Source organism: Lacerta agilis, chromosome 1 (assembly GCF_009819535.1).
Source record: "Lacerta agilis isolate rLacAgi1 chromosome 1, rLacAgi1.pri, whole genome shotgun sequence".
NCBI classification, from domain to species: domain Eukaryota; kingdom Metazoa; phylum Chordata; class Lepidosauria; order Squamata; family Lacertidae; genus Lacerta; species Lacerta agilis.
The window spans coordinates 75,220,021-75,246,987 of record NC_046312.1 but is presented as its reverse complement, the minus strand read 5'-3'; the positions used below and the strand labels follow the sequence as shown (position 1 = coordinate 75,246,987).

The following is a 26,967-nucleotide window of genomic DNA, read 5'->3' as shown; positions in this document are numbered from 1 at the left end:
CCTGGTAAAAGGAGTGATCCATTGCTTCCTTTGCAGGGTAAACCAAGAGAAGATTAAACAGAGACAATCCATCCTCCCACCACCTCAAGGGCCAGCTCCAATTCCTTTCCAGTATGAAGCAAGAGGCTCACCAAAGAATAACCAGAATCGAGTGGCTCCTCCTTCACAGCATCATGAGCCAGGTATAGAAGGCAGTTGGTGACTAGTTCAGATTGATGACTAATGCAAGCATCTGCTTTGGGTTGTGACTCACCCAGAAAGTCTTATGTTGTCCTAACATGATTAGGCATGTGCTGTTTCCCAGTAGAACAGGAAAATCTCTATTCATTGATTTCTCCATTTTAACCACTCAGGTAAAATAGCCCAATGGCAAGCATTTATTTCGCTGTAGTAATTAAAGCAAAGGATCCTTAAACTGAAAAAGCATTTTTAATAGCTTGAATAATGCTTATTCATTGTACTAGGTGCTGTATGCATCCAAAGTATATTATAAATGAGACTGAATCCACCCCACCAAGTTTGCATGCATTTCCAACAAAAGTTAATTGTACTGATTTTTCAATGCCAGCCTTTTTCTGTTGGCCCCCAGATGTTTTGTACTACAACTTCCATCCCCAGCTAGTGCTGGGGCTGATGGGAGTTGTAGTCCAAAACATCTGAAGGCTACCAGGGTGGGGAAGGTGACAATATATGATAGCATTGTCAAGTCAGAACCTAGAGAATCATCATTTATGCCTATCACGCCACAGCAATGATAAAGGATGCAGCAATGACTTCTCTCATCTTAGTCCCACTGCCCAGCCTCCTCTCCCCCCTCCCATATTTCAACATGAAAGTCCTGCTTGCTCCAATGGGTAGGAAGGGAGAGCAGATGACTGGGCAACTTACAGCACATTAAAAATGGTAAAACATTAGACATTAAAAATTTCCTGATACAGGTTTGCCTTCAGGTGTTTTCTAAAAGTCAGATAGTTTTTTATTTCCTTGACATCTGATGGGACGGTGTTCCACAGGGCGGGTGTCACTACTGCCTGCTTCCCTGTAACCTCACTTCTCACAGTGAGGGAACCGCCAGAAGTCCCTCGCAGCTGGACCTCAGTGTCCAGGCTGAATGATGGGGGTGGAGACGCTCCTTCAGGTACGCTCCATCAAGGACACTGCAAGAGAAAACAATATGTTTTTACCAGCCTGCTGTTTTCACACAGGCTTAAGCACTATTTGATGGCATACAGCTTTTCTCAACATAAGACTATTAGGAAAGTCTGGAGAATTTCTACTCCAGAGTAGCAGAAGGACCAGAGCAGAGGTGGCGCCATTCTTTTGTGAACAAAGACACTATGTGTTTTAATAGCTGCATGACAGGCAGCAAAACAAAACACACTTTAACCCATCATGAAGAGCTATAGCCAGAGGGAAAGCATTACCTGTAGACATGCAGCTAGTCAGACTGAAGTTAAAAGCATTAAGCCATTCACTGAAGTGAAGACATACTGTATGTGCTGTACTTATTGTGTACTGCATTAATTCACCTTTGAAAACTTGTTCAAACTGAAAGTCTCAAGCTGCCTTTAACATACTGTATATTGGACCAAAAACATCTTTCCCATAGGAAAATATTAAATGGTTAAATCTGCTGGTCTCTGATCCTGAACAATATTGTGCTATTTTAAAATCTAGTTTTGCATAATGGAAATAATGTAGAACTGTAATGGGAGATGGGTGTTTTGATGATGCTCATATAAGTAACAAATGTCTTTGCTGTGCCATCAATCAGATAGGTACAAATTAGGTTTGAAACCTATCAGCCTGTGGAATCAGCTAGTTTCCCAGGTGATGTGTACTTGTGTGTTCCAGAATGACTTGAGCTATTAGTTGGTCTCTAAGGTGCTACTGGACTGATTTTTTATTTTTTATTTCGACTGTGTCAGACCAACACGGCTACCTATGTGAATCTTGAGCTATGAGTGTAGCTGATTGGCTGTCCACTCAGAAGCGAAAAAGAGAGCAGCTGAAGTTGCAGAGAGTTTTTTTTTTTTAAAAAAAGCTGCTCATACTGGCACCCCCAAATTGAGAAATGATGGTCATTGTCTTTTTGAGAAAACTAAAAATACATTGTAAGATTGCTGGTGTTTCCTAGTTAGTCCGCCCCCCCCCCCAATATCAGTTTTCACAGCACATTTTGTCAATGTTTTCATATCATACTTACTGACACTAAAACAATTTTTGCTTTCTGCACTCTGAAAAGATGGAGTTGGACATGTACAGTAATCCTCTGAATGAAAAGTGAGGGCTTGATGCGGCAGCTTCCTCACTAAGGCATACTTAATACCTGCCTGAACGAGTCACTTACCGGTAATTCCCTGACTTGGAGATGACATGACATGTAGGCAGATGGGTAGTGGCTCAATGTCAGTCACTCCCATTTTCTGTATTCTGACTCGTTTGCCCGAATCCTTGCTTCTTGCAAATGAAAAATTATCTAAACCCTTAAAGAATTTGTTTGCTTCTCAATCTTACAAATGCAAAGTGGGGGTGCGGGGGTGCGGTAGTGTCTACCAGAAACATTGCATGCACTGCCTCTTGAATTTATGCAGGTTACTTTTACATCTGTCGCTTTGTTTATAGCGTGGGGTGCTTATGCACATTCCACCACCAACTTTGAAAAACAAATTGGATTCTGTAGAGGATTGTACAAGTTCCTACAGAGTTCCTCTTGAGCTCTATTTACGTCTGTATAAGACAGCAGTCAGGTAGAAATCCTAGCAGCCTGGGGCTGTTAAGACAGTTCTGTATTTATTTTTGTCCTAATTTGTCTTAAACCTGCCCATCCCTCATCTGTGCTACTAGAAGGATGTGAGTGATGGGTGGTACGTGTAGCCTCCCATGTGCCCATGGCTATTCTTCCCTATTGCATTTAAAGCACTAGGAGACCACTTTAACAGCCATGGCTTCCTCCAAAGAATCTCAGCTACTGTAGTTTATTAAGGGTGCCACAACCGCAGGTTGTTAGGAAACCTGGATAGAACTAGTTACAGGTAGGTAGCCGTGTTGGTCTGCCATAGTCAAAACAAAATAAAAAATAAATAAATCATTTCAGTAGCACCTTAGAGACCAACTAAGTTTGTTCTTGGTATGAGCTTTCGTGAGCATGCACACTTCTTCAGATAGGTATCTGAAGCACATGAAAGCTCATACCAAGAACAAACTTAGTTGGTCTCTAAGGTGCTACTGGAAGGATTTTTTTATTTTTTATTTTGTTCTGGATAGAACTATAATTCTTAGAGTGGTTTAACAATCAATCCCTTTTCCCAAAGAACTCTGGGAATTGTAGCTCAGGGCAGGGAATTTGGGTCTCCTAGCAACTCTCAGTCCCACTAACAAAGTACAGTTCCCAGGACTCTTTGAGGGGAAGCTATGACTTGTTAAAGCGGTATAATATTGATTTAAATACATAGTGCAGAAGGGGCTTAAATGCTTTGCAGTTAAGTCTAGGAAGTCATGGGAGGTCAGCGGGACTTGGAAAGGGTTGGGACTTGTTGCTTTTTAAAACCTGGCCCTGCTTTTGTGCCCATAAGAGCAGCTTGGCATGCTCTCTTTCTTCTCTTTGGCGATCACTTGTAGCCAAGTAAAATTGTCTTCCATAAACACGGTTTTAACAATGTCCGTAACTGACTGTGGAGGCCAATTCTGGATCTACATGTCCTTCCGCAGTGGGGATATTGGTTTCTGGGCGGGAGTTGATCACGGTGTGGATTTGCCAAGCATGCCTTCCTCTTAGCATATTTCTCCCTTGCGTCCTGAGTTCAAGTGTCTTCAAAGCCCATGACACCTTTGGTAAAGGCTGTTCTCCAATTGGAGCGCTCGCAGGCAAGTGTTTCCCAATTGTTGGTGTTTATACTACATTTTTTAAAATTTGCCTTGAGACAGCCTTTAAACCTCTTTTGTTGACCTCCAGCATTACGCTTTCCATTTTTAAGTTCAGATTTGGCAGCTGATGGGTTGTTTCTTTTTTAAATTTTGCTTAATATCTGTACATTAGACTCCCACTTAATTCACAAGAGCAGGTACCATAACAAAAGTTGGCAGTCTTGGCCTCAGATATACTGGTGATGCAATTGAACCATTGCTTACAAACCCATGCTGCTCATGGCCTCTGCTTTTTATTTCTTTCCTGCCAGAGCTCCTTACTTATGGCAGAATGTGAATTTCGCATGCTGACACAAATTCCCTTCAGCATAAGAAGAGCATTTCCTCCCAAGTTAATCCCTAACCTTGCCTATGAGAAATAGCTGAGTTTCCACCCCATTTTTTAAAGTTATTAATTTGAAGGACATATGGGGTGCACAGGATGAACTCTGCGAGTGTGAGCACCAGGATTCTGGACTGAATCAGATGCAGGAGGCATTGCACTGTATGCACCATCTGTTCCTGGCACACTGACTCTTCTTGTTCAAGAATGCTGTTTTCAAAGCAACCAGATTCCACTTTGTGGCAAAGATGTCAGCAAGCATGTGAATAGGAGTGTTCTGATAGACATTGTTTAGTTGGGCTTTCAGAAAGGCTCCTTCTAAGTGACTTCGCATTTATGGGATAAGAGGAGAGATCCTCTTATGGACTTGTAACTGGTTAAAGAATTGAGAGTAGGAACAAATACATAGTTCTCAGAATGGAGGGATGTCTCTAAGAATCTGTACCAAGATCTGTGCGTCTTAACTTGTTCATAAATTACCTGCAGTTAGAGGTGTGAATTGAAGTGTTCAGGTTTGCTGTTGGCACCAAGTTATTTACTGTAGGATGGTTAAAACAAAAAAGGAAGGGATAGCAAAAAGCTCTGAAAGGGTCTTTCCAAACTATGCGAATGGGCATTAAAATGGAAAATGTGTTTCAATGTGGTAAGGAAGCATAAAGTGATTCACATTGGGGCAAATATACATTCTTGGGATCTGAGTTCACTGGGACTGCCCAGAGAAGGGATACTGAGTTTGGGGTGGGTATTCCAATGAAAAAGCCAGCCCAGTGTGTGGCTGCTGTGAAAAGATGAGAGCCAGTGTGGTGTAGTGGTTAAGAGCGGTGGACTCGTAATCTGGTGAACTGGGTTCGCGTCTCTGCTCCTCCGCATGCAGCTGCTGGGTGACCTTGGGCTAGTCACACTTCTCTGAGATCTCTCAGCCCCACTCACCTCACAGAGTGTTTGTTGTGGGGGAGGAAGGGAAAGGAGAATGTTAGCCGCTTTGAGACTCCTTCGGGTAGTGATAAAGTGGGATATCAAATCCAAACTCTTCTTCTTCTTCTTCTTCTTCTTCTTCTTCTTCTTCTTCTTCTTCTTCTTCTTCTTCTTCTATTACTCCCTTTTTGGGATCAATAGGGGAGAAAAGAACTGCCAATATCATAATGTCTTTTTATCAAACCCTACTTAGAATGGTGTGTGCATCATTCCCCAGAATTCTGGTGTATAAGCAAGATATTGTAGACCAGACCTAGAAAAGTTTCAGAAAAGGGGTAACCAAACCAATTACGAGATTGCAGCAATCCCCCTAAGGATAAAGGTTTAATGGAGAATACGGCTATCAAAGGTTGTTAGCCATAGTGTCTCTGTATGGCTTCCAGTGTTGGAGATGGCATGCCTCTGGGAATCATGGGTTGGGAGAGTCCTGTTGCACTCAGTTCACACTTATAAGCTTCCCATGGGCATCTGGTTGGCCACAGTGGCAACAGAATATTAGACTAGATGGGTCTTTGGTCTGATCCAAGAGGGCTCTTATTTTTATGTTCTCATGTGGTTGAAAAAAAGATATACATGAGCTGCTTGTGGGAACTGTGCACAAGAACAACCTCACTTCAGCTTTTATCAGACAGGTTCTTGGCAGGGAGGCCTTTGCACCTCCATTTGCAAAACTGAGTCCTGTATCAATAGAATAGATGGAGCTCTGCCAGATCCCACTAAATGAATTGTTTGACTCTTAACGTATGGCTGCTCTTTTGTGTCCAAGTCAACAAAATAAATCAGCAAGGTTTACAGTACTGGCATACGGTGCCTTATCCTCCTGAGATATTTAATTAGCAATTTTCTCTCCACAATAATTCCCCCTGCTTCCCTTTATAAACAGTCATAACCCACCATATGTTACCAGTAATATTAATAATTATCCATATCAAATGATGCTTTGCCGATTATCTCGGTAGAAGCCAATATTAGAAACCAGGTGTTTTGAATTTCTCTACACTTTTGACCTCTCCTTTTTATAACTAATTTTTGTGTGTGTTTGTTTGACAGAATATGATCGACGAAGCTCCAGTTCTCAGGACTATGAAGAGTCCCGGGCCATTTTAGCACAGAAGATTGAAAAAGAAACGGTTAGCTGTCACTTTAAAAAAAACAACACAAAAAACTTATGTGGGAGGATGAGAAAAGGGGATGAACAGGGTGGAGATGCATTTTCTAAGGACGAAACCAAATACAATGTTAATTCTGTGAACACAAGTCATGTCCAGTTTTCTAATGTAAATAGCAGCTGTGGAGGTAAGCCAGAGCAGCCTAAGTACCATGAGGGTGGGGAGGTAAAGCTTGATGTTCTCTCTTGTTGTCAGAGTACCAACAAAAATTGCTTATTTGAACCTGATATTTTCATTTCAAGGGAATCTCCCAGTGGTGCCAATGGCAGGAAATGAGAGAATTAAACTCCCCCAACTACATTAGTCCTGAGGCTGCTCAGGCCACCCCCACAGCTGCTATTTACACACCCACCCACCCACCCACCCACCCACACTGCACATTATCTGCATTCACAGAAATAGCATCTTGTCTGGTTTGGTCTTCAGTGGCGAGGGACAGAAGGGGCAAGGAGAAATGCATGCACATCCTCTGGCTCTCTTTGCATTTTTATTGTTTTCCATTTGTCTCTTTGCAGCAAATCCTAAACTGCACTCTGGATGATATTGAGCTGTTTGTTGCCAAGCTTCAAAAAGCTGCAGAAGCATTCAAACAGCTGAACCAAAGGAAGAAGGGAAAGAAGAACAAGAAGAAAGGTCCAGCAGGTATAAAGGGCCAGACTGCCAGTATACACTTCCAGAGTTAATGCTAAATGCATTACTTTTGGTAAATGAGCCACCATAGCCACATAGTGGACTGTGAAAATTTGTGTCCCGGGCTTTTTTAGACTAATCCACCCATGTACTGTCTGAAATTAAGGGTGCATTGGTTGTCAGATGTGAAATATATTGGCATTATTTTCAGCTCTCCTACCCCACTATTAAGAGTGCTGAGAGTTTCTGGGAGACTCCCATTCCCTTCACAGAACTACAATTCCCAGAATTTCCTGAGAAGAGGGGTTAACTGTTAAATTGCTCTGGGAACTGTAGTTCTGTGAAAGGCATAGGAGTCTCCCAGAAACTCCTAGCTAATGTTATCTCTTCTAAAAACCACGTGGTTTTAACTTCCTCTCCTTTGTTTCCTTATATTCACTGTTGTTGTTTTGCTTTAAAGAGGGAGTTCTGACTCTGAGGGCAAAGCCCCCAAATGAGGCTGAATTCGTTGACTGCTTCCAGAAAACAAAGTTGGCACTAAATCTCCTGGTAAGAACAAAAAGGCACAATATAATTTGTCTCTGCACTAGACAGGCAATGGTATGCTCCTATACTTCATGCCATCTTCTTATACCAAGGAAGGATTATGCTTTTACATTCCTAGGAAAACAGTTTCTCCATATCAGGACAATATCAAGGCTGTGTACTTAGCTCTGCTTGAGAAAAAGAAAGATGAGAAAGCAGAAGGCAGTACAACTTTCCTCCTGCACCAAAGCCACTCTTCCTCCCTGCCTTCTGACTAGTCCAGTCAATCAAAAAATGTACTGTTTAGCCAAAGGCCATAACAAATCTGAACAACACGTGGCCCACTATTAACTTCTGCAAGTATCACACTATGGAGGAGAATGCTGTTGGGGCACGCATTGCTTGATTGTCTGTGCAAGCCCTTAACAAGCCATAATCTGTGTGTCATATAATAAATATATTCTGCTAATCCCCATGTAGCTGAGTGGGAGAAGCACCAGTGCCATGAATAGGCTTGCCATCTGTCAGGAAAATTCCTGACATGCTCTGGTTTTCGGGTGTAAAAATGGCGTCGGGGGGGGGGAGCTCAACAATTTTGGAGTCTTTCTTTAAAAAAAGCTCAATTTTACTTTTTTGAAATCTGGCAACCCTAACCATGAACAGTTTCTGAACCGGCACTCGCCCATATATTTTCACACACTCAGTTGCCCCTATATCATTCACAATAGAAATAGTTAATGAGCAAGATATCAGTAAAGCAGAATACTGTCATGTATTGAGGAACCACTGTTTCTACTTCAACAAAGAGAGGCGTTGTTTGCCACTACAGCAAATTCCCAGCAATGTAAATAAAAGGGGCATTCATCTGAACTGCTGCTGGCTGCATTTGACATCCTCCTAAATCCCTTTCATTGTTTCCCTTTCTAACACGGCCCATTTTAAATACAAATATTTGAGGTTTTGGGTGCACTAGTGACCTGCAATTTGTGTGGTAACATTAAGACCACACTCTGTCACTAAAGCAAGCTCTGTACAAGTTAAACTTTGAAATCCAAACTAATATTTAGATTGGAAGACTCTCGGTTCAAGGACCTGGATTTTTTGCTGGTGTTACTCTATACAGTACCATGTGTGTTGGTTGCTAGTGTAATATGAATAATATCAGGAATGCCTTAGGCCAGGGTTGTGGTGACAGGGGCAAACCGGTGACCTTCCAGGTGTTAATGGACTACAACTTCCACCAGCCCCATTCAGCATGGCCAGTGGTCAGGGGTAATGAGCATTGTGGTCCAGCAGCATTTGGAGAGCCAAGGTTTCCCATTTCTGCTTTTAGACCTCAATGTAGCATTGTCAGTTCAAATATGCCGGATAACTTACTGGGCAATTGCTTGGAATGCTCAGAAAGTGTTCCCATTTTTCCAGTTACGATGATAGAACATAAGAACATGTCCTGCCAGATTGGATCAGGGATCATTATTCCAATGTTGTTTCCAACAGCAACCATACAGATGGCTCTGGAAGCTCACAGATAGGGGCCATGAGGTGATGGCCACCCCTGTTGATCATTTGCAGCATCTGTCACTCAAAGATACCTTTCCTCTCAAGATGAAGGTTCCGTTTAACTATCATGGCCAGGCATAGGCAAACTCGGCCCTCCGGATGTTTTGGGACTACAACTCCCATCATCCCTAGCTAACAGGACCAGTGGTCAGAGATGATGGGAGTTGTAGTCCCAAAATATCTGGAGGGCCAAGTTTGCCTATGCCTGATCATGGCTAAGAGCTGTTGATAAGTCTATCCTCCTCCTAATAATATTAATTATTTTTATGTTATTTCTGTGAATTTACCCTGAGAGTGTTTTTCTGCCATAAAATATAGCTTAACACCTAAATAAATAGCAGAGGGCTAACACATAAACTCTCCAGTTATGACAAAGCTTGACTCGTATGCCAGCTAAACCTTACTTCAAGGTTTGGAATTACAGCTAAACATTTCTGCTTTTCTGATTTCATTTCTGACTATGAACATTTAAGAAAACAGTGATATCTCTGTACATTAGGGCCTTTCAGACAACTTGTTTATTAAGCATACATCCTGATTTGTTTGCAGGCAGATTTGATAACCTTGGCTATTTAATGAGCATTCATTTTCATTTGTGGAGAGGTTTGATGACATTGCACCAAATGATGTGTTATCTCACACTTTCCAGTGCATTTTCCTGTCACTTTCCTTATTGCAGAAAGTCTGATATTTTGGAGCAGTGAGCTTGTTGCACAAGACCTCCCAATCAACTATAACTGCACAAACTGAATTTTCCAATGTGTGGTTGAATCCTACTTGAAAATAGCAATAGTGTGGAAGCACCCTTAGAATCAGCAAATCAAATTTAGTTCAAATCTGATTTCATTTTTTCCCTTTTTTAGGCCAAACTGAGAAAACATATCCAGAATCCAAGTGCTTCAGAATTAGTGCATTTCCTGTTTGGACCATTGGAATTGGTATAATTGTCTTTACAATATAATCTCAACATTTTTCCTTATGCATTGCTAACATAATAATCGCCTGGCATAGAGAGTAATAACCCATTTAAGGGTACATCTTATTACTGAGGTTCCATTCCGAAATTGCCTATAAATTAACAACTGTTAAACATGTTTTTAGGTATATGTAACATTTTTATAACTATAAACTTTCACTGGACAATGACCTCTGATTTGTTCCAAAGGATTACTCTGGAGGATTGAAGTGAGTCAAAAGATGGCCAGAAACTCATGACAAAAGACTGAGGCTCTTAGTTCAGTTTCTCCCATTGCTACAGTACTGGGATGGGAAAAATCTTCACTTGGTGAAATCCTTTGCTGAGCAGGAACCCTTCTAATAATCTTTACAGGCTCTGAATGTCACAATCCTATGCCATTATGTTCTGGGTAGCTAAATTGGTGGGTGATGGAGGTCTATTTTCTGCTGCAAATGCTACTAAAAGGGTAATCATATTGTGAGAACTCAACAAACAGAATTGGCATTAAAGAATGTAGACAGTACATTACCTCCTATTCATCACTCAACAGCTGCATAAAACCTATTAGAATGGCTCTGTGATGTGTCTGCCATAATCCATGTTGTGCTATAAGTGCTAATGTGCAACACCTTGTTTATATAATGAAGATTAAAGTGAAACCTGCTCCATGTTAACTTTGCCAAGTGTGCTTGCAGCTAAAATGTGGGAGTACAGTGAAGATTCAATTCAGGGGCTACCCCGAGAATACACAATAATAATATTTTAGAAATAGCCCACTGAACTGCTTGAATTTGACTATCCATTTTGCTTTTTAGGATTTCCATTAGCTACCCCGTATACTACTTTCAGTAGAGAGTTGGAGTCTGGTTTTCTTTCAAACACCTTGAAACACATTTGAAAATCCTCTTATGTGATTTCTCATATGTAATCCAGATAGTCAATAGCTGTGGAGGTCCTGAAGTTGCAAGGTCTGTCGTCAGCCCACTTCTTTCTAGAGACGCCACAGATTTCCTGAAAGGGCATCTGACACCAAAGGAGATGACGCTGTGGGAGTCCTTGGGGGAGACATGGACAAGGTCAAGGTTAGTTTGAAGAGAGCCAAGGAGAGAACCAGAATATAAAGCTGGCTGAAGTTGGTGAAGGAGAGAGCCCCTTGAGAGATCACATGAACAGAAGCATTAACTGGGTCAATAATGTGCATTTCTTTAGAAAATGGGGCAGAATATCTCAACTTGCAGTATCGGCTGAAAACTTTATGAAGGGGTTCTGAAACTAGATTTTTGTCTGACACAAACAACACACATACACACCTATTTAGAAACCTATCAACGTATCTAAAGGTATTGGAAGCAAAACATAAACAAAAAAACATTTTAGATTGGAGTCCAACAGTAGCTGTTAAGAGACTGAAAACTGGTTTTGTGAGTAGCAATGCTTGGTTTGCTTCTCTTGTGTGTACACTACACAATTCTCTTCCCACCCCCAAGAGTTTTTAACCATTGAAAAGCCTGTAAAACCTGTTTACCAAAACCCAAAGTGGGATGGGTGTCTACACCATGGGCAGCAATTTGCCTTTCAATCTATATTCAACTCTACAGGGGGGAAACACTCATGTCTCCAGCCTTATTTGGTCACTTAGGTCAATTAGTGACCTAAAAGCATCAGTCTGCTGACTTCTAAAATACGTGTTGGACTTTTAGAATGACAACTGTAGCCTAGAATAGCACAGTGTGCCATAAGGTTCTTGCAGCATATAAACTTCTTCTCAATGTGTTTCCAAGAGCTGAGTGGCCAAGAGAAGCCAACATCCCAAGCTATATTCCAAAGTTCCGCAATGGATGGGAGCCACCTCTAGAAATACTCCGTGGAGCCCCTTGGGAAATAGATATTGGCCACCTGCAAGAAGAGGTGAGACTCAGGCTTAACTCCATCTCCTCCTTATTTCTCTTCTTTCATCTTACTCATTTAGTGGGCTGAATACTCTGCAAGCATACAAGTAGGCAGATGTATGGCTAATAAAGGAAAAATTATTCCAATGAAGTGCCTACTTCTTTTTGGTATTCCTATTGTTTCTCGCATGAATAGATGATCAAAGACACACTGAGAGCTGTTTATACTGGAGTAACACAACACAATCTAGCTGGCAACACACATATGCAGAAGCAGTCTTCCATATGCATATCTCTACCTGCAAAAGGGAAATGCACAAATGGATGTTCTGTGTGATGCTGAAAAAAATCCTCCAGATCAGTGAGATTATTAGCTGTAATGGGAAGGAGGGAGGGATGGAATAGAGTTGGATTAATAGCACCTCCAGTTCTCTTCCTGTAACCTCATGAAAGGCGCTGTCACTAATCATCTGGCTAGCACTGCATGTCTGCAGCCCTGATTGCCTGGTGGCATTTTGCAGCAGCCCACTATCACATGCATATTGCTCAACTGAGGCCATTGTTTCAGTTTTGTTTCCTCATTTTCATTGATAGAATGTATTGTAGCAATATCGGTCAAATTGCACCTGTATAAAAATCAAATATTTGAGCACAGAATCAGACCTATGGAGGCTACAAATTAATATGCCAGGAACTGAAGAACCCCCCAGATTATCACGTCTTGCAATTAATTCGAAGTCCACCAGCTGTGTACAGTATTTTAGCTTAGGAAATTTATTGGGTGGGAAATGGTGATGATCATGATGCCATTGCTTAGTGGTAGTTTTGCATGCTGAAATTATCCCATGTTCAATCCCTGGTATCTCATGGTATCAGGAAACAGGTAACTGGAAAGATTTCTTTCTCAGAACCTGGATAGTTGCTGCAAGTCAGAGTAGACAATACTGAGCCTCAGGAGACCAAATAAGCTGATCTAGTATGAGAAAGATTCCTAAATTGTTTTTAAACTTACTGTGTGAGCATTCACATTTGAGTTCATCAGCTTCAGCGAAGTGGCACCTAATGTGAGGGGTGCTTTTAGGAAATTTAACTGCATGCTCCTATCACCTGCCGCTTTCCACAATTTTGCATTTAAACCCATTTTTTAAAAAACCAAACTTTGCTTATAGGACAGCTGGGGACTCTACAAAGTGCAATGCTGGCAAGATGCCAGCTATCCTCTGCTTTAATTTCTCTGAGTCACTATACATATAAATTTGCATATCCAAAATGTTATACAGATTTGTGTTCTGGATTGTATCACTAGCAACACTTTGCCCAGTGGTGTTTATGAAATACTGCACTAGATTCATGTGAGAAGCAAACACAGTGGGTTTAAAAAGAAGAAGTAATATTACACAGCTAACTGGAAGGACACAGAAACACAGGTTTCAAAGGTCAAATAGATGTTCATTGGAAGAACAGGAGGCATTCATTGCTGATACCAAATCCTGCCCCAGAAGTGAAACACTTGTTATCCTTTGTACTGTTGCATTGAGTCCCAAGTAAAGTCTCTCTCAAACACATGTGGCTGCTGCCAACCACCACACCCACCTTGCTGTCATTCTATCTTCTAATGCAAGAAATAGAGTGAGCATTGCCTGGCAGGTAAATTATTAGTGTTGTCTTATTTGCACTTTGAGAGGCTCAAACAGCTGCTTTCTAGCCAGTGGAAAACTACCCAGATCTGGCTCCTTCTTCAAGAAAGAGGCATATGTTATACCACTACATTTCAGTTTCATGACTTTAAATGCTGAGAATGTTGACATGCTGTATCCCAGTTTGGCAATAATATTTCTTCGATTTTATCTAAGCTGTCATCACCTAATGGATATTCCAGCCGGAACATAAAGCCTGTCCAGACATCTGATCAAAGTCCAGCAGTGGATGCTTTTGCTCAACATGTTACTCAACATGTGAACAGGTAATTTGTAGCATATAGAATAGAATAGACCAGGTGTTCCCAAAGTATGTCCACCAACCACCAGTGGTCAATGAACTTCATTTAGGTGGTGTTTACTCTTTACTGACAGCTGCATCTAGAGAATGAGTAAATGCTAACACAATGATGCCAGCTCACACTTTTCTTCAGGTATATGTTAGTGTGGAAATACAAGTCAGTGACACCCATGTATCTCCCTGTAGTGTAGGCCTAACTACCTGGTTGTGGAGGGCAGAAATTATCCTTAAGGTTTCCATTCTACTGGTCCCAACTATTCCTTCCAATGACTCACTATGTTACTGGCATGCTTCACACAATGTAAACATAGCTCACATTCTCCTGCTTATTCCTAGCTTCTTTTCTGAGAACTGCTGGAAAAGATTACTATCTCTCTTCCTGTCTAGTATGTTAGGGCTCCCTGTGTCTTGATTCCGAGTTCTGGTGCACAAAGATGACTTCATCCTTTAACCAGTTATGAGGTTTTGTGAGGGTTTATTGGTGGGAATGCCAAATGTTGTCCCAAATCAGCAAGACTGAACAAAGAACACAAGAAGAATTCTCATAGCAAGCACAGATATTAATGCAAAGTGTATACAGTCATACCTTGGAAGTCAAATTAAATCTGTTCTGGAAGTCTGTTCGACTTCCAAAATGTTCGAAAACAAAAAAGTGGCTTCTGATTGGCTTCAGGAAGCTCCTACAGCCAATCGGAAGCTGCGGAAGTCCCGCTGGACGTTTGGCTTCCAAAAATAGTTCACAAACCAGAACAGTCACTTCCAGGTTCATGGCATTCAGGAGCCAAAACTTTCAAGAACTAATCTGTTTAAAAACCAAGGTATGACTGTTTATCACATTACCAATGAACCACCTGATAAAGGCTTTGAGGAGGGTTTTTAAAGGTGAATGTATTAGACGGATCTTTAGTGGCTATGCAGGAAAATCCTTACATTCAAACCAGTAATACTAATAAAAAGTAGTAGAGTAATGAGATATGTTTCCCATGAAAGATGTTGATATAAGCCTAAGAAAGCTTTTGATTAATAGAAGGGAATAATGGGTGCTTGAGAAAAGTAATATTATTAAGTGTTCTGAAACTATGCAAGTGGCAAGTGATAAAAATACTTGTGTGTTATTTTAGCCTGTAAACCTGTCCTCAAATAATACTGTATTGTGTTGTTGTTTTTTAAAATATCAGCCAGGTAAGAACTTTCTAGTCTCAGTGACTCTGATCTAGCTCCAATATATGGCATAAAAATGCTAGAGTCACCATATTAGTCTCTGCCAGGAAGCACACACACAAAAGTGGCATCTGAAAGACTTGCATTTAAAGCTTATGGCACAATGAATCTTTAAGGTGCTAAAAGAAGGTATATGCTAGAGGAACAGATGGTCCTGTCTGAGAAAGTACATCCACATCCATCACAAAAGATGCAGTCCCTTCTGCCATTGTACACTTTCTCTTTTAGCTAGTACAACGTGGTCTCTAAAAAGCATAACACACTTTCCAGTGCCAATATCCTTCCAAATTCCTGGGTTAGCATGAAATAAATTAAGAAAGCTACTGTGATTTGAATTAGAATTTTATTCCAGTGGGTTATATTTGTATTCAACTTTGTTTACTGTTTGTTTTAGTATTATGGTTTGCTATAGAACCATGTCTTGTTGTTATTATTTGGTAAAGTGGTCTGTATACTAGACTAAAATGGAAAAGTTCACTGATATTATCTTTTGATTTCAATACGTTGTTTTAGATTAGATGCTTTTTATTTCAACAGGTAGAGGAGGCCAATCATAATCCCATTATGTCTTTATTGCAGGAATTTTGAGGCACAGGGTATGGCCCCATCAAAGAGATATGCCAAAATCCGCTATGATTTCACTGCTCGAAATGCCAATGAACTTTCAGTGCTGAAGGAGGAAATTCTGGAGGTAAAAGAATGGAACAAGTGCAGAAACACACCATAGATTTAAAGAACACCCGACACAAGTTTAAAGCACATGACTTCCCCCAAAGAATCCTGGGAACCATAGCATTCCCCTCAAAGTGCTACAATTTCCAGCACCCTTAAACAACAGTTCCCACAATTCTTTGAGGGAAGTCATGTGCTTTAAATGTGCATTAAATATACTTTAAATCTATGGTGTGGATCTGCCCCAAGACTTTTCGGTCTAATCTTTCAAAACATTATTATTGGAAAGGGTCAGTTGATCACCCTTGCCATGCACCAATCCTTCTGCCCTCCATGACAATAATGCTATATAGAGTGTATTGTTACAAGAAAGAAGATTCCAACTAAACATCAGCAGGAACTTTCTGGCAGTAAGAGCTGTTTAACACTGCAGCAGACGCCAACAAGAGGAGGTGGACTCTCCTTCCTTGGAGGTTTCTAAGCAGAGGTTGGGTGGCCATTTGTCATGTATGATCTAGTTGAGATTCCTGCATCGGAAGGGGTTGGACTAGATGACCCTTCAGGGTCCCTTCCAACTCTACAGTTCTATGATTCTGTGATTCCAGAGCTATCTGCTGTCTGAAGCCAGAAGAGAGCATACACTGTGTGTGCAGAATTCACAACAATACACTATTTTAAACTTTAGTGTTAGAGGGACTGCACATACGGCTCACATTCTCTATTTTTAAAGAACTAATAGGGATGAATCAGCAGGGAACTGAAGGCAATGGGGTTTGGGAGATGGGGACCAAAAAGCAGAGGGAAGACGTGGATGTAAATTTACCTGTTCCTTATTAGCAAGACCTTCCTATAGGCTACTCAGGTATTTTGGAGCAAATAGGTTGTTTAGGATAGGAACAGGAAGAGTAAGCATAACATAAGCTTGATGCTTTCCAGTATGTTGGTGGAAGGAAAGAAATAAAAATGGCAAAGGAGTAACATAAAGGTCATCATAGAAACAGAATTGTGGAGTTGGAAAGGGACCACATGGGTCATCTAGTAGTCCAACCCCCTGCAGTGCAGGAATCTTTTGCCCAATGTGGTTCTTGAACCATGAATTACTTTTCCCCAGCTGATGAATATTTTTTTTAACATTTGCAGGTGTTGGAAGATAATAAACAGTGGTGGAAGCTGCGAAATAGAAGTGGGCAGGCTGGTTACGTCCCATTTAACATCTTGGATCTGGTGAAACTGGAGGATTATGGGCTAATTGAACAGGTGAGATTTAGCTATCGATTCACTGCAATCAGACTTTGAAGCAGTTACTTTAAATAATCACCAACTCACTCTGATAGTGTCTACAAAATACAGGCTTGTCCTAGCTACAAATTCATCTTAAATATAAACGAATGTGAATAAATAAATTCGTGCATATCTTCAGACTTGAATGACACATGAACCTGCAATGTAGCCATACATTTGATAATTTTTCTATAGGGAGATCAGAGGGGCATACATAGTTCTCTTCCCCCAATTTTATCTTCATAGCAATCCTGTGTACAACCTTCTTATGGTTCTTTAGAGTTGAGGCTAGCAGCCTTTCAAATAGACCACCATCCTCTCACAGGACTGTCCTCTGTAAAGAATGTTATGTGGCTTAATGCCTTCACATAAAATAGCCAAATGCCCATCTCCACTCTCAGCAGTACCAAGTGCCCAACAGCAGTCTAGTATGTTGGAGTTGCCAGTATGCTCATCAGCTGGCAAACAGGAATATCTGGGGTCAACACAGAATGAAAGTGGAGACTCAAGAAGAAGAAGAAGAAGAAGAAGAAGAAGAAGAAGAAGAAGAAGAAGAAGAAGAAGAAGAAGAAGAAGTGCTGTGATAGTTCAGCTCTTTTAGATCTTCATCCCAGCAATTGGGAATGGAAGACAGTAGGAATGTGTTTTTATTTATTTATTGAAGTGATAAAAGGAAAGCATTGAACTTAATGAGACACCTTTTTTAATTTGTAGAAATACAAAGGAGACTTGAGTCCAAGGGGAACTGGACCATCCAGCCCCTCACATAAGTTACCCGCCAGCTATGCTGGGGAAATGCTCGCCCGAAATTCTCCTGATGCCAAAGAACGTAAGTATACAATTGTCGGAATGCCTAGCGCTCTGAACAAGCTGCATTTTATGTTTTCTGACATGGTATGCAACTGATATTATAAAGGCCAAAAACCCTGATCTTTAGTCTGAACACTTCAGCTGAAAACCACTTCATGTGCGGAAATTTGTACTTTGGTTTCAACTTCCAAAATACAAGGGGCAGGGGAGTACCACGTATAGCATCACACATATGTATAAAGGGCAACTTGAAAATTTACATTATACAAATGCAGCCTTGATCCTTTCCCAATTGCTGGAATGAAACACATGTGATTTGTACATCATGATCTTTTTAACTAATCTGAGAACACATGTTGTGCACATATAAGTGTCAAAACCTTATATCAAAATGTTACATAAGAAATGGCCACTGGATATTTGATGTTCTCTTCCTCTCAGTTAAAATGCTCAATGTGTGCCACCACTTTAAACATAAACTCTGGTGGGAGTCATTAAAATCAGTCATCATAACTGTAGAATAACTGCAAATGATGTGCAAATTCTCACAGAATAAACTTAGCTCTATTCATTTTTTAAAGAGAAGAACTTTCAGGGGAAGGAATTTGGAGTGGAAAAGGTGTGGAAGGGGGGGTGCATATTGCTCTCCCTATTCATACCATGACTCCTAGCTACTTTTCTCCACATGGGGCTTAACATGTGCGTTTAGCCATACAAACACCTGGAGGTAAACTTGGAGCAGAAAAAATGTGGGTGGGGAAAAGATTAAGCACTTGTTTTTCATGTGTACTTGACTCCACAGGATAGCTGCAGAAGTATTTACCTAAACTGGTTAAATTGATATAAAAGGGTAACTCTTCAATTTGAACAAATTGGTTTTCATTTGTGCTTTGTGGGGCTGCAAATTTCAGACCAGCCAACTAAAGCTTTAGCTGAAGTAATGGCTGGGGGGTGATTTTAATTAGTGAGGTAAAAAAAGAAATTAAGCAATGCAGATGAGAGAGAACTTGTTATTTTTGGAAGCAATATTGGTTCTGGTGTGTTTGTTGAAATAGGTGGTAAGGAAACTATTAAAGTTGGCCTTTCTCTCTAATAACAAATGGTTGCTTTTGTTTGTTAAATTCCAAGTTCTTGTTCATTCTTCAGTATGTAGAAGCCTATGAAGATTTGGTAATTTGCAAATACATTTAAATTTTAACCAATTAATTTAGCCAGGAGATAGATGATTAAATAATTGTTCATTGAAGAAATGCTCATTAATCAGTTTGACAACCCTTTTACTCTCCCTCCCCTTCTCTCCAAATTTATATGCTGTCTTTAGAACTGATTCATCATATGGATGAGGTCAACGATGAACTGCTGAAAAAGATCACCAATATCAAAGTACAACCACCCCAGAGAAATTTTAAAGTAGAGAAGACTCAACAGGTTCATGTGCCCCTGACCTTTGAATCCAATGCTGAGGAGGTCAAGGCATGGCTGGAAGCAAATTCTTTCAGCAAAGGGTGTGTTCCTTTTTCTACTCTTCTTTCCTTCTCCTCTTGTATTATGCGAGGTGAACTTGGGACAGCAGAATAAAAAGTTTTCTTAATAACTAAGTTACTTGCACAGCAGGGGTGCCAGGAGAGAAGAAATTCAGAACGGAGTCCTGCACTCCAAGCCACATGTTTTCTCAGGTCTCTGTTGTTTTGAGAGCTTCTTCCTTCTATATTCTTTCTTCTGGAATAGTCCAGCTGGTTGGAGGAGGGGCATTTCAGAGGAACACAATGTAAAACTTGTTTGCAGATCACTGGGGTATGTGTGCTCAGTTTTACTCTAGTAGCAAGGGAATGGGTTCTGTTACCTCCACAGTTAATCTTGCAATAGCCAGAAGTTAATATGCCATGAAAATGATGAATGGGCCCTTAGACAGTCTGTTCATTGTATGGGGGTGTCAATATAGTGTCAGGTTGAACCGTACAGATGGGATAATTATATTTACCTAGAATAGCATACAGAGGTCGCAGCACCCACACTGCTAAAGGGGCTGAAGAAAGGGGTCACCATCATGTGCTCTGAAGGTTCCATAGCCATGGAGCTAAGCCTCTTCTCAAGTTTTTTACACCTCGAGCACCGAGAAGCTGGCTAAGGGACCTTCTCAAATGAGCACTGAGGTCCTGTTTAATGAAACTTAAGAATGGAGGCCAAAGTTATGAAGCATAACCAAATTACCTGAACATTCAGAACCCCACTTGGCAGCTATTGGACTTTGAGGGACAAGATGTGATTGATGGTCTCCTGTCTTTTTATTTAACCTCTCAGACCTAATAAGAATTTAAATAAAGCTACTTGCTTATATTTTCCCAGGACTGTGGACCATCTTGGCATACTAACAGGGGCACAACTTTTCTCTCTGAACAAAGAAGAGTTGAAAAAAGTATGTGGAGAAGAGGGTGCCAGGGTGTATAGTAAAATCACAGTGCAAAAGTCTCTCCTAGAGGTAAGATGGCACATTATTTATTAGGACAAAAATATTAGATGGTTTCAAGATGGTAAACATTCAAGCCAATTTGCTATTGTAAATAAGCTTAGGGCAGAAGCAGGCATTCATTAATTTTCTACATTCAAAGCAGTATGTGAATTTTCAGAGTTGGATACATTTTTCAAGGAGCTGATAAAGTTTGTTCACCAACGTTTTTAAACTTCATTGACAATACTAGGTTACTTGACACGGCCTGCACTTTACTGTGATGTTTCATTGGAATGTGCAGGGTTGCTAAGTTTCAAACAACCCAAAAACATTTCAGGAAAAGGAGTGACTGAAATGCAATGGTAGTTTCAAAAAACAGTAACAAAAACTAGTTGCCAGATTTGAAACTTTAGACACCCCTTAAATATACATGTTTGACTGTTTAACAGATAAGTGAATATCATGAGTAAACATGCTCTCATGCCCGTGGTACATTTTAGGGCCTAAAATTGCCCCATTGTGTCAGGGGTGGAGAACCTGTGGTCCTTTGGATATTATTGGACACCACCTCCCATCACTCTCAGCCACCATGGCCAGTGATCTGGGATAATGGGAGTTGGAGTCCCATAACATCTGGAGGCCCACACTTGCATTAGTCTTCTTTAGTTGTTGTGATCTTCATTAGTTCCATAAGCTATCCTGATTCATGATATATTGCAGTCTCTATGTATTGATGTATATCCCATCTCTGAAAAGAATTATGTGTTGAGCTAACATGATATAGTATAAAAGTTATTGATGCTACCGTCAATGAGTGATGAATATACTTGTGTGCAGTATTCCTGAGATTTTATTCAAAATGTACCAGTGAATTTATCTGTGCAGTTATTCCTTTGACAATCAGCAAGCAAAGCTGGAGGAATGGCAACCATAATATGGACCCTAAAATAGTGATGAAACAAGTGGGGACCAGTGGAGAATTGGCTGGTTGTGCAGGAGCTGTACCGTTAAGCAAACTGTAGAAGACTTAGTTTTAGTGCAAAATGTTGCAGTGACATCACATCTATCAAGTGTTTTTTATTGAGAAACAGATACAAAACCCGCAACTTCAATGTTTAAGGCAAAATAGTTTCTGTAGGTCACAGGTGTGAGCTTTCACCTCTGTTCCTTCCTTTTATCTTTCACTAAAGTCACTCAAATTAGAGCCTGTAATACAGCATTAAATACAAAAGGTAATCCCAAGGTTATTTGTAAGTCTCACTCAAAGAAATGTATAGTAACTCAAAGGTCACTGAAAAGTTTGCATTGTTTATCATTTGCTTTCATTCCAGAAAAGCAGAGGGGAGTCGGAGCTTCAAGAAATCATGAAACGACGCCAAGAAAGGATTGATTCTGCTATTTAAGTTTTATCTTCTTATTCCCTCCCCCCCTGCCCCAACACTGTTCACACACACTTGCAAAAAAAAGGGAAAGAGAGCAAAACAAAGAAAAATGGAAAACAAGACTGCTGGAATCAGCACATAAGCAATGTAAATTGCCATCCAGATTGACTGTTCCTTCAAGCACTGTTAGTGAGGCCATGCTCCCTCACTAACGTGGCATGCATTGGGAGAGAGGTTCTAGTATTGTATGAAGTATTATTTTTATATCTCTATATTTTATACATAAATGTTATGTGCGTGAAGTTCAGAGCATGGTAAGGATAGGAACTGACGTTCTGAGCAAAGGCTGGATTGAAGCAAAATGGTCTCAAAATGATCTGTGGCAGTCAGCTTCCTGTGTGGCCCTTCACTACTTTCAAAAAGCCTCGTAGAATGGGCTGGGGGCAGAAATGATAAAAGCCTATAAGGATTTTTCTGAGGCCCTGTATTTTGAAAACTACAGGCCGCCTGACCATTCAGTTGTGTTTTTGTACACAACACAAGAAAGCCTGGATTAGCCTAACGTGGGGAGGGGAGAGGAGAGATTACTTCTGGGGCCACTGTTGTGACATGTAAACAAAACAAAACAAAACAAAACAAAAAACCAACACAAGACAAGATGATGGTCAACCATCAGGCAAGTGATTTAAAATTTGTTTTGGATTTTTCTGGAATGAAGTTGGCAACCAACTAGTCTTTTCTCCCTCCCTAGCTCTAAACTGCATTCAGTGCTTTTATATGCCATCAAAAGGGTACTAGGAAGCCATCATGTACCAAACATAGCCACGGTTTATCTGAGGGCAGTTTTAATGTCATAACCATTAACTGCTGTATCTCCAGGGAAAGTTGTAATATGAGCTAAATGCATATTCTGAAGTCCTTTGAAAAACCTTTGGCCTAGCAGTTGCGTTGGTGTCCCTGCCTCCCCACCCACCACCCCTCTAGTCATCTTACCTTCAAGTCCCCATCATAATATTTGGGACTAACTCTGAATGCCTCCATTCTTGCAAAGTCAAGACACCACACAGTGCTATTGTGACCCTTAAGGGTTGGAGTACCCATAATGTTTAGGTAATTAAATATTCAAACTATCATGAAAAAAGGAATGTCAGCAGTGTGGATCACATTGGAATTGGTCTTTAGCATTGTATATATATTCATCAGATGCCTTTTCTCACTGATTGATATTAGAAGAAACCTAGAGTCTTTACATTTTGTCCCTCCAATTATTTCACCCATTACTAACCAGTGCCTAGAACAGGCTTTACAATGAAGAATGACCTTTTGCAACTTGTAGATGAATTGTAATAGCTAGTTACTAATTACAAGAGTTGGGACAACTTTCTCCCCCCCCCCCCCGTACTATACAAGACTATTGTTTTCAAGAAAGAAGTGGAGCTGAAAAGAATGGCAAATGGATGCATATTCAAATTTCCTTTGTGGCAACCTATTAACTGTGTAATAGTTAATAAGGTTAATAGTCTTTGCACTCATCCTTATGAGCTACAGCATTACCCAGTTGATCATAACCAATCAAAAGACGATTGAAAATATGAGATTTAATTTCAACCTGATGTGCATTCACCATCCTCAAAGCATCCAGCTATCCAGTTTGCAGATTATGTGGCCTATTAGACAAACTGGGTTGTATTCAATGTAGCACTTAGTAGCGCTTTCCATGAGCAGAACAACTTCCACTTGCACAGTGGTACTTTCCCTCCTCTCCCTCCCCATGCACCCCCTAAATCTGCTCTGGGTTTTCCCCAACCTTCCAGAGCAGATTGAGGGATTGCACAAAGGGTTAGGGCTGCAAGGGAGCTGGGAAGTTCCGCCATGCAACTAATGATCATTCCACTTGTGCATTTAGCTGAATACCACCCATTCATGTCTAGGGAATATTGTAATGAATTGAAACTTCCATTAAATAAAAAGTTTTCAGTCCATATGATGAAGAAGAAAAAAGGTGAGAAAGTTCATGCAGTACATGCTGTACCTGCCTGGAACCCCTAAGACAATATAAAGGCACCCCAAATTATATTTTTATAATTCTTAGTCAGTTTCATGCTGCAGTTTGATAGTAACAGAGTTTGCAGTCAGTTCATCATGCTAAGATGCAGATGCCACACTGCTCCCTTTTATAGCCAATTATCTCCTTTGGACCATTAGATATAAGCCAAACCCCACAGCAGCAGTGGCTCTCAGATGCTTTGTCCTTGTTCTGTGCATATTATACGGGGTGACCGACTATACCTTTCTCCCACACTTGCTGGGAAACTACTTACCCCAGTATTGTAAAGTGTGCAGTTGACATGGGACCGCAATCTGTAACAACAGCTGGTGATCGTGGCGGTCAATAAAACTTTATTTAAGCTTTAATGTCTAGTAGCACATCTGGAAATAGAAGCCTGACAAACGTGTATGAACAAAAATGACTGCTACATACTCTTTTAATTAGACTTTTGAAGTCTGAAAATGCAAATGTATTTAACCTATAGCTGATTCCTACAAAGACTTGCACCATGTAGCCTGTACATGGTATGAACAGCCCCATTATACTGTCATTAAAGAAGCTCGATTCCTTTGCATGCCTGGAGAATTTTGCAGGACCAAGCCTTTAGGAAATACACACATAACTGCTTTATGTTCCTTCATCTATTACTATTATTTGTACATTAGCCACAGTGGATTTAGATTATATGTATATAAAATGTAGTCAAGGTTCTTAAGAACAAAAACTCATGAAGGTATAACTAGATGAAAATTATGTTCACATTATATATTTTAATGTTAGCTGTGCATAGATAATTTAACATGTTAAAAATCAGAGCTAGTATAAAGTTTATATTATATATGGAAGCTGGCAAGTATATCCTTAGCAGAATATGCACTTATTTTAACAGACTTACAGAGCTGATCAAGCAAGCAAACTGCTTGTTATAGAGAGTGGCAGTAATGAAAACCTAGCAAAGGTAAAACAAAACCATGTCTGAGCTCCCTGAAGGGTGAGATACAAATATAAGAAATTAATAAATTGCTCTGTTCTAATATTTTAACATGTGTTAACAATGGCTAACATTAAAAGAAGTGGACATTGTAATTCTGTTAAATCTGTGGTGAACATATTATTGGGTATACTGCTGGTAGACCCATTTGGTAACACTACTGTGGCCACAGATACAGCAATAGAATAGTCCTATCTCAAACAAGTCAGTGGACCAACCATCGACTTGGTGACTGCATTCGATAAACCATGTTGATTTAACTGGGAGCATTTGCTGCATATCTAATGGAAAATACCTTTATCTTTGCGGGATTAGACGTATTTGTTCAACAAAACATGACTTGATTAATGATGCTGAACTGTATGTATGTACTGTAAACGGGGGTGGCAAGATGGCTGAAAAATTAAACGACAATTTACCCATAGTTTGTGTTTATTCTAAATGTGTGTCAAATTTGTAGTTTAAAATTGCATCTTTTATTCCAGTTGCTAGATCAATGCTGCACAATATTTGAACCTACAAAAATGTTTACAGTAGTTGTAAAGGTAAAGGTAAAGGTACTCCTGACCATTATCGTGGATGTCTCTGAGGTTGTGGCACTCATCTCGCTCTATAGGCCGAGGGAGCCGGCGTTTGTCAGCAGACAGCTTCCAGGTCATGTCGCCAGCATGACTAAGCCGCTTCTGGCAAACCAGAGCAGCGCACGGAAATGCCGTTTACCTTCCTGCCGCAGCGGTACCTTTTTATCTACTTGCACTTTGACGTGCTTTTGAACTGGTAGGTTGGCAGGAGCAGGGACCGAACAACGGGAGCTCACCCCGTTGCGGGGATTTGAACCACTGACCTTCTGATCAGCAAGCCAAGCTAATCAGGTCAGTTTGCCACATCCACGTGCATGTTTCCCACTAGGATGGAATTAGCCATTGGTCTTAGTGTGTTGTCTAGGAGGCACCTGCATTACTGAAAGTTTCTGAGAGTGCTGCTTATAAATGGGGGCAACAGCTTACTAAGAAGGTGCTTCTGGACTGGGACTAAATACTGTAAACGTGTCATTGAGATATTGCCAATGGGACATTGGCAATGGTTTTTGTTTTTTTGTTTAATTTACTGGATTTTCCTGAAAGGGAAAATCTGACTAAATGGCCATTTGCTATTCATGTATTGCACAAACCAGAAGCACAAGATTGGGTAATCCAGAACACTGTACAAAATGCATCTTTGAGCTTTCCCTGCACATTTGTGCCAGGTGAATGTAAACATGGAAAAGAAAGTTGAAATGGAATGTACACTGTAGCTGGTGTAGATTTTACACATGTAGTTACAGGACAGTTCAAGAAAGCTGATTTCTTATTCCATGGGCTTTTGTAAGCCACCACTTATTTCATCAGATCATCTGTACACAACAGCTGACTATATCAGGTGATCATCTGGTGATGTACACTATTGCCTATAAGAACTTACTGCAGTTAACCAGTTTCAATGCTACTGTAGTTTGCTTGCTTCTGATCTAGTGGCTTCTTGGGGGTAGAGAAGTTCCAATGCAAGCAGGCAAGACCTCAAGCAATATTATGTACAGTGAATTGCAGAATTGAAGGGGCTGGATGCTTGTGCAGTAAAACTAAGATATGCAGTCTCACAGGTCAATAGTGTGTTCAGGTGAACACTCAAAAAGTGTAGATGGGTGGGGAGCACAAGCAAGCCCTATCTCCAGCACCCTCATTCTACCCCTTCACAGTTCTCAGCCTTCACCTTGTGTTGCACAAGGAAGTCTGCAGGGAGGTGGTAGATTGTGCAGAGAAGTATATTTGCATTCAATGGAATGTGAGTAGACAGTGTGTGTGTGTGTGTGTGTGTGTGTGTGTGTTGTACACAAGGATGTTAGTGGCAAAGCTTGCTACTTATTTTTCACACTTTCAGTGCCTGCATGTTCAGGCAAATGCCAGAATGAGCCTACAGAGATTTGTAATTCTTTACACATGTCCTTTCAAGAACTACCAGTTCCTTGTACTTGGGCAGGAGGGGTGAAGTCAGTGGGAGGGAGAAAGCACCATAATAATCAGGGACATTGATTCCAGTGATGAAAGGCAGATCCAAGCCATTCATTTAAAGCACATGACTTCTCCCTTGCAGACCCTTGAGTACAGAGTAAACGTCTGTG

General features: G+C 40.6%; 1 protein-coding gene across 1 annotated transcript in view; it reads left to right on the top strand.

Annotated features, from left to right (window-relative positions):
* The window catches only part of EPS8L2 (EPS8 like 2), a 90,766-nt gene extending 65,533 nt beyond the window's left edge, over positions 1-25,233 (top strand). The window contains exons 8-21 of the mRNA XM_033155675.1: positions 37-182; positions 6,275-6,354; positions 6,909-7,035; positions 7,484-7,572; positions 9,972-10,046; positions 11,000-11,148; positions 11,848-11,974; positions 13,809-13,918; positions 15,754-15,865; positions 16,987-17,103; positions 17,842-17,956; positions 19,259-19,442; positions 20,284-20,416; positions 21,718-25,233. Of these exons, the coding sequence (XP_033011566.1) occupies positions 37-182; positions 6,275-6,354; positions 6,909-7,035; positions 7,484-7,572; positions 9,972-10,046; positions 11,000-11,148; positions 11,848-11,974; positions 13,809-13,918; positions 15,754-15,865; positions 16,987-17,103; positions 17,842-17,956; positions 19,259-19,442; positions 20,284-20,416; positions 21,718-21,789 (1,636 nt within the window). The 3' untranslated portion in view covers positions 21,790-25,233. The remainder of the gene's footprint in view (positions 1-36; positions 183-6,274; positions 6,355-6,908; positions 7,036-7,483; positions 7,573-9,971; positions 10,047-10,999; positions 11,149-11,847; positions 11,975-13,808; positions 13,919-15,753; positions 15,866-16,986; positions 17,104-17,841; positions 17,957-19,258; positions 19,443-20,283; positions 20,417-21,717) is intronic.
* Positions 25,234-26,967: the final 1,734 nt, after the last annotated feature.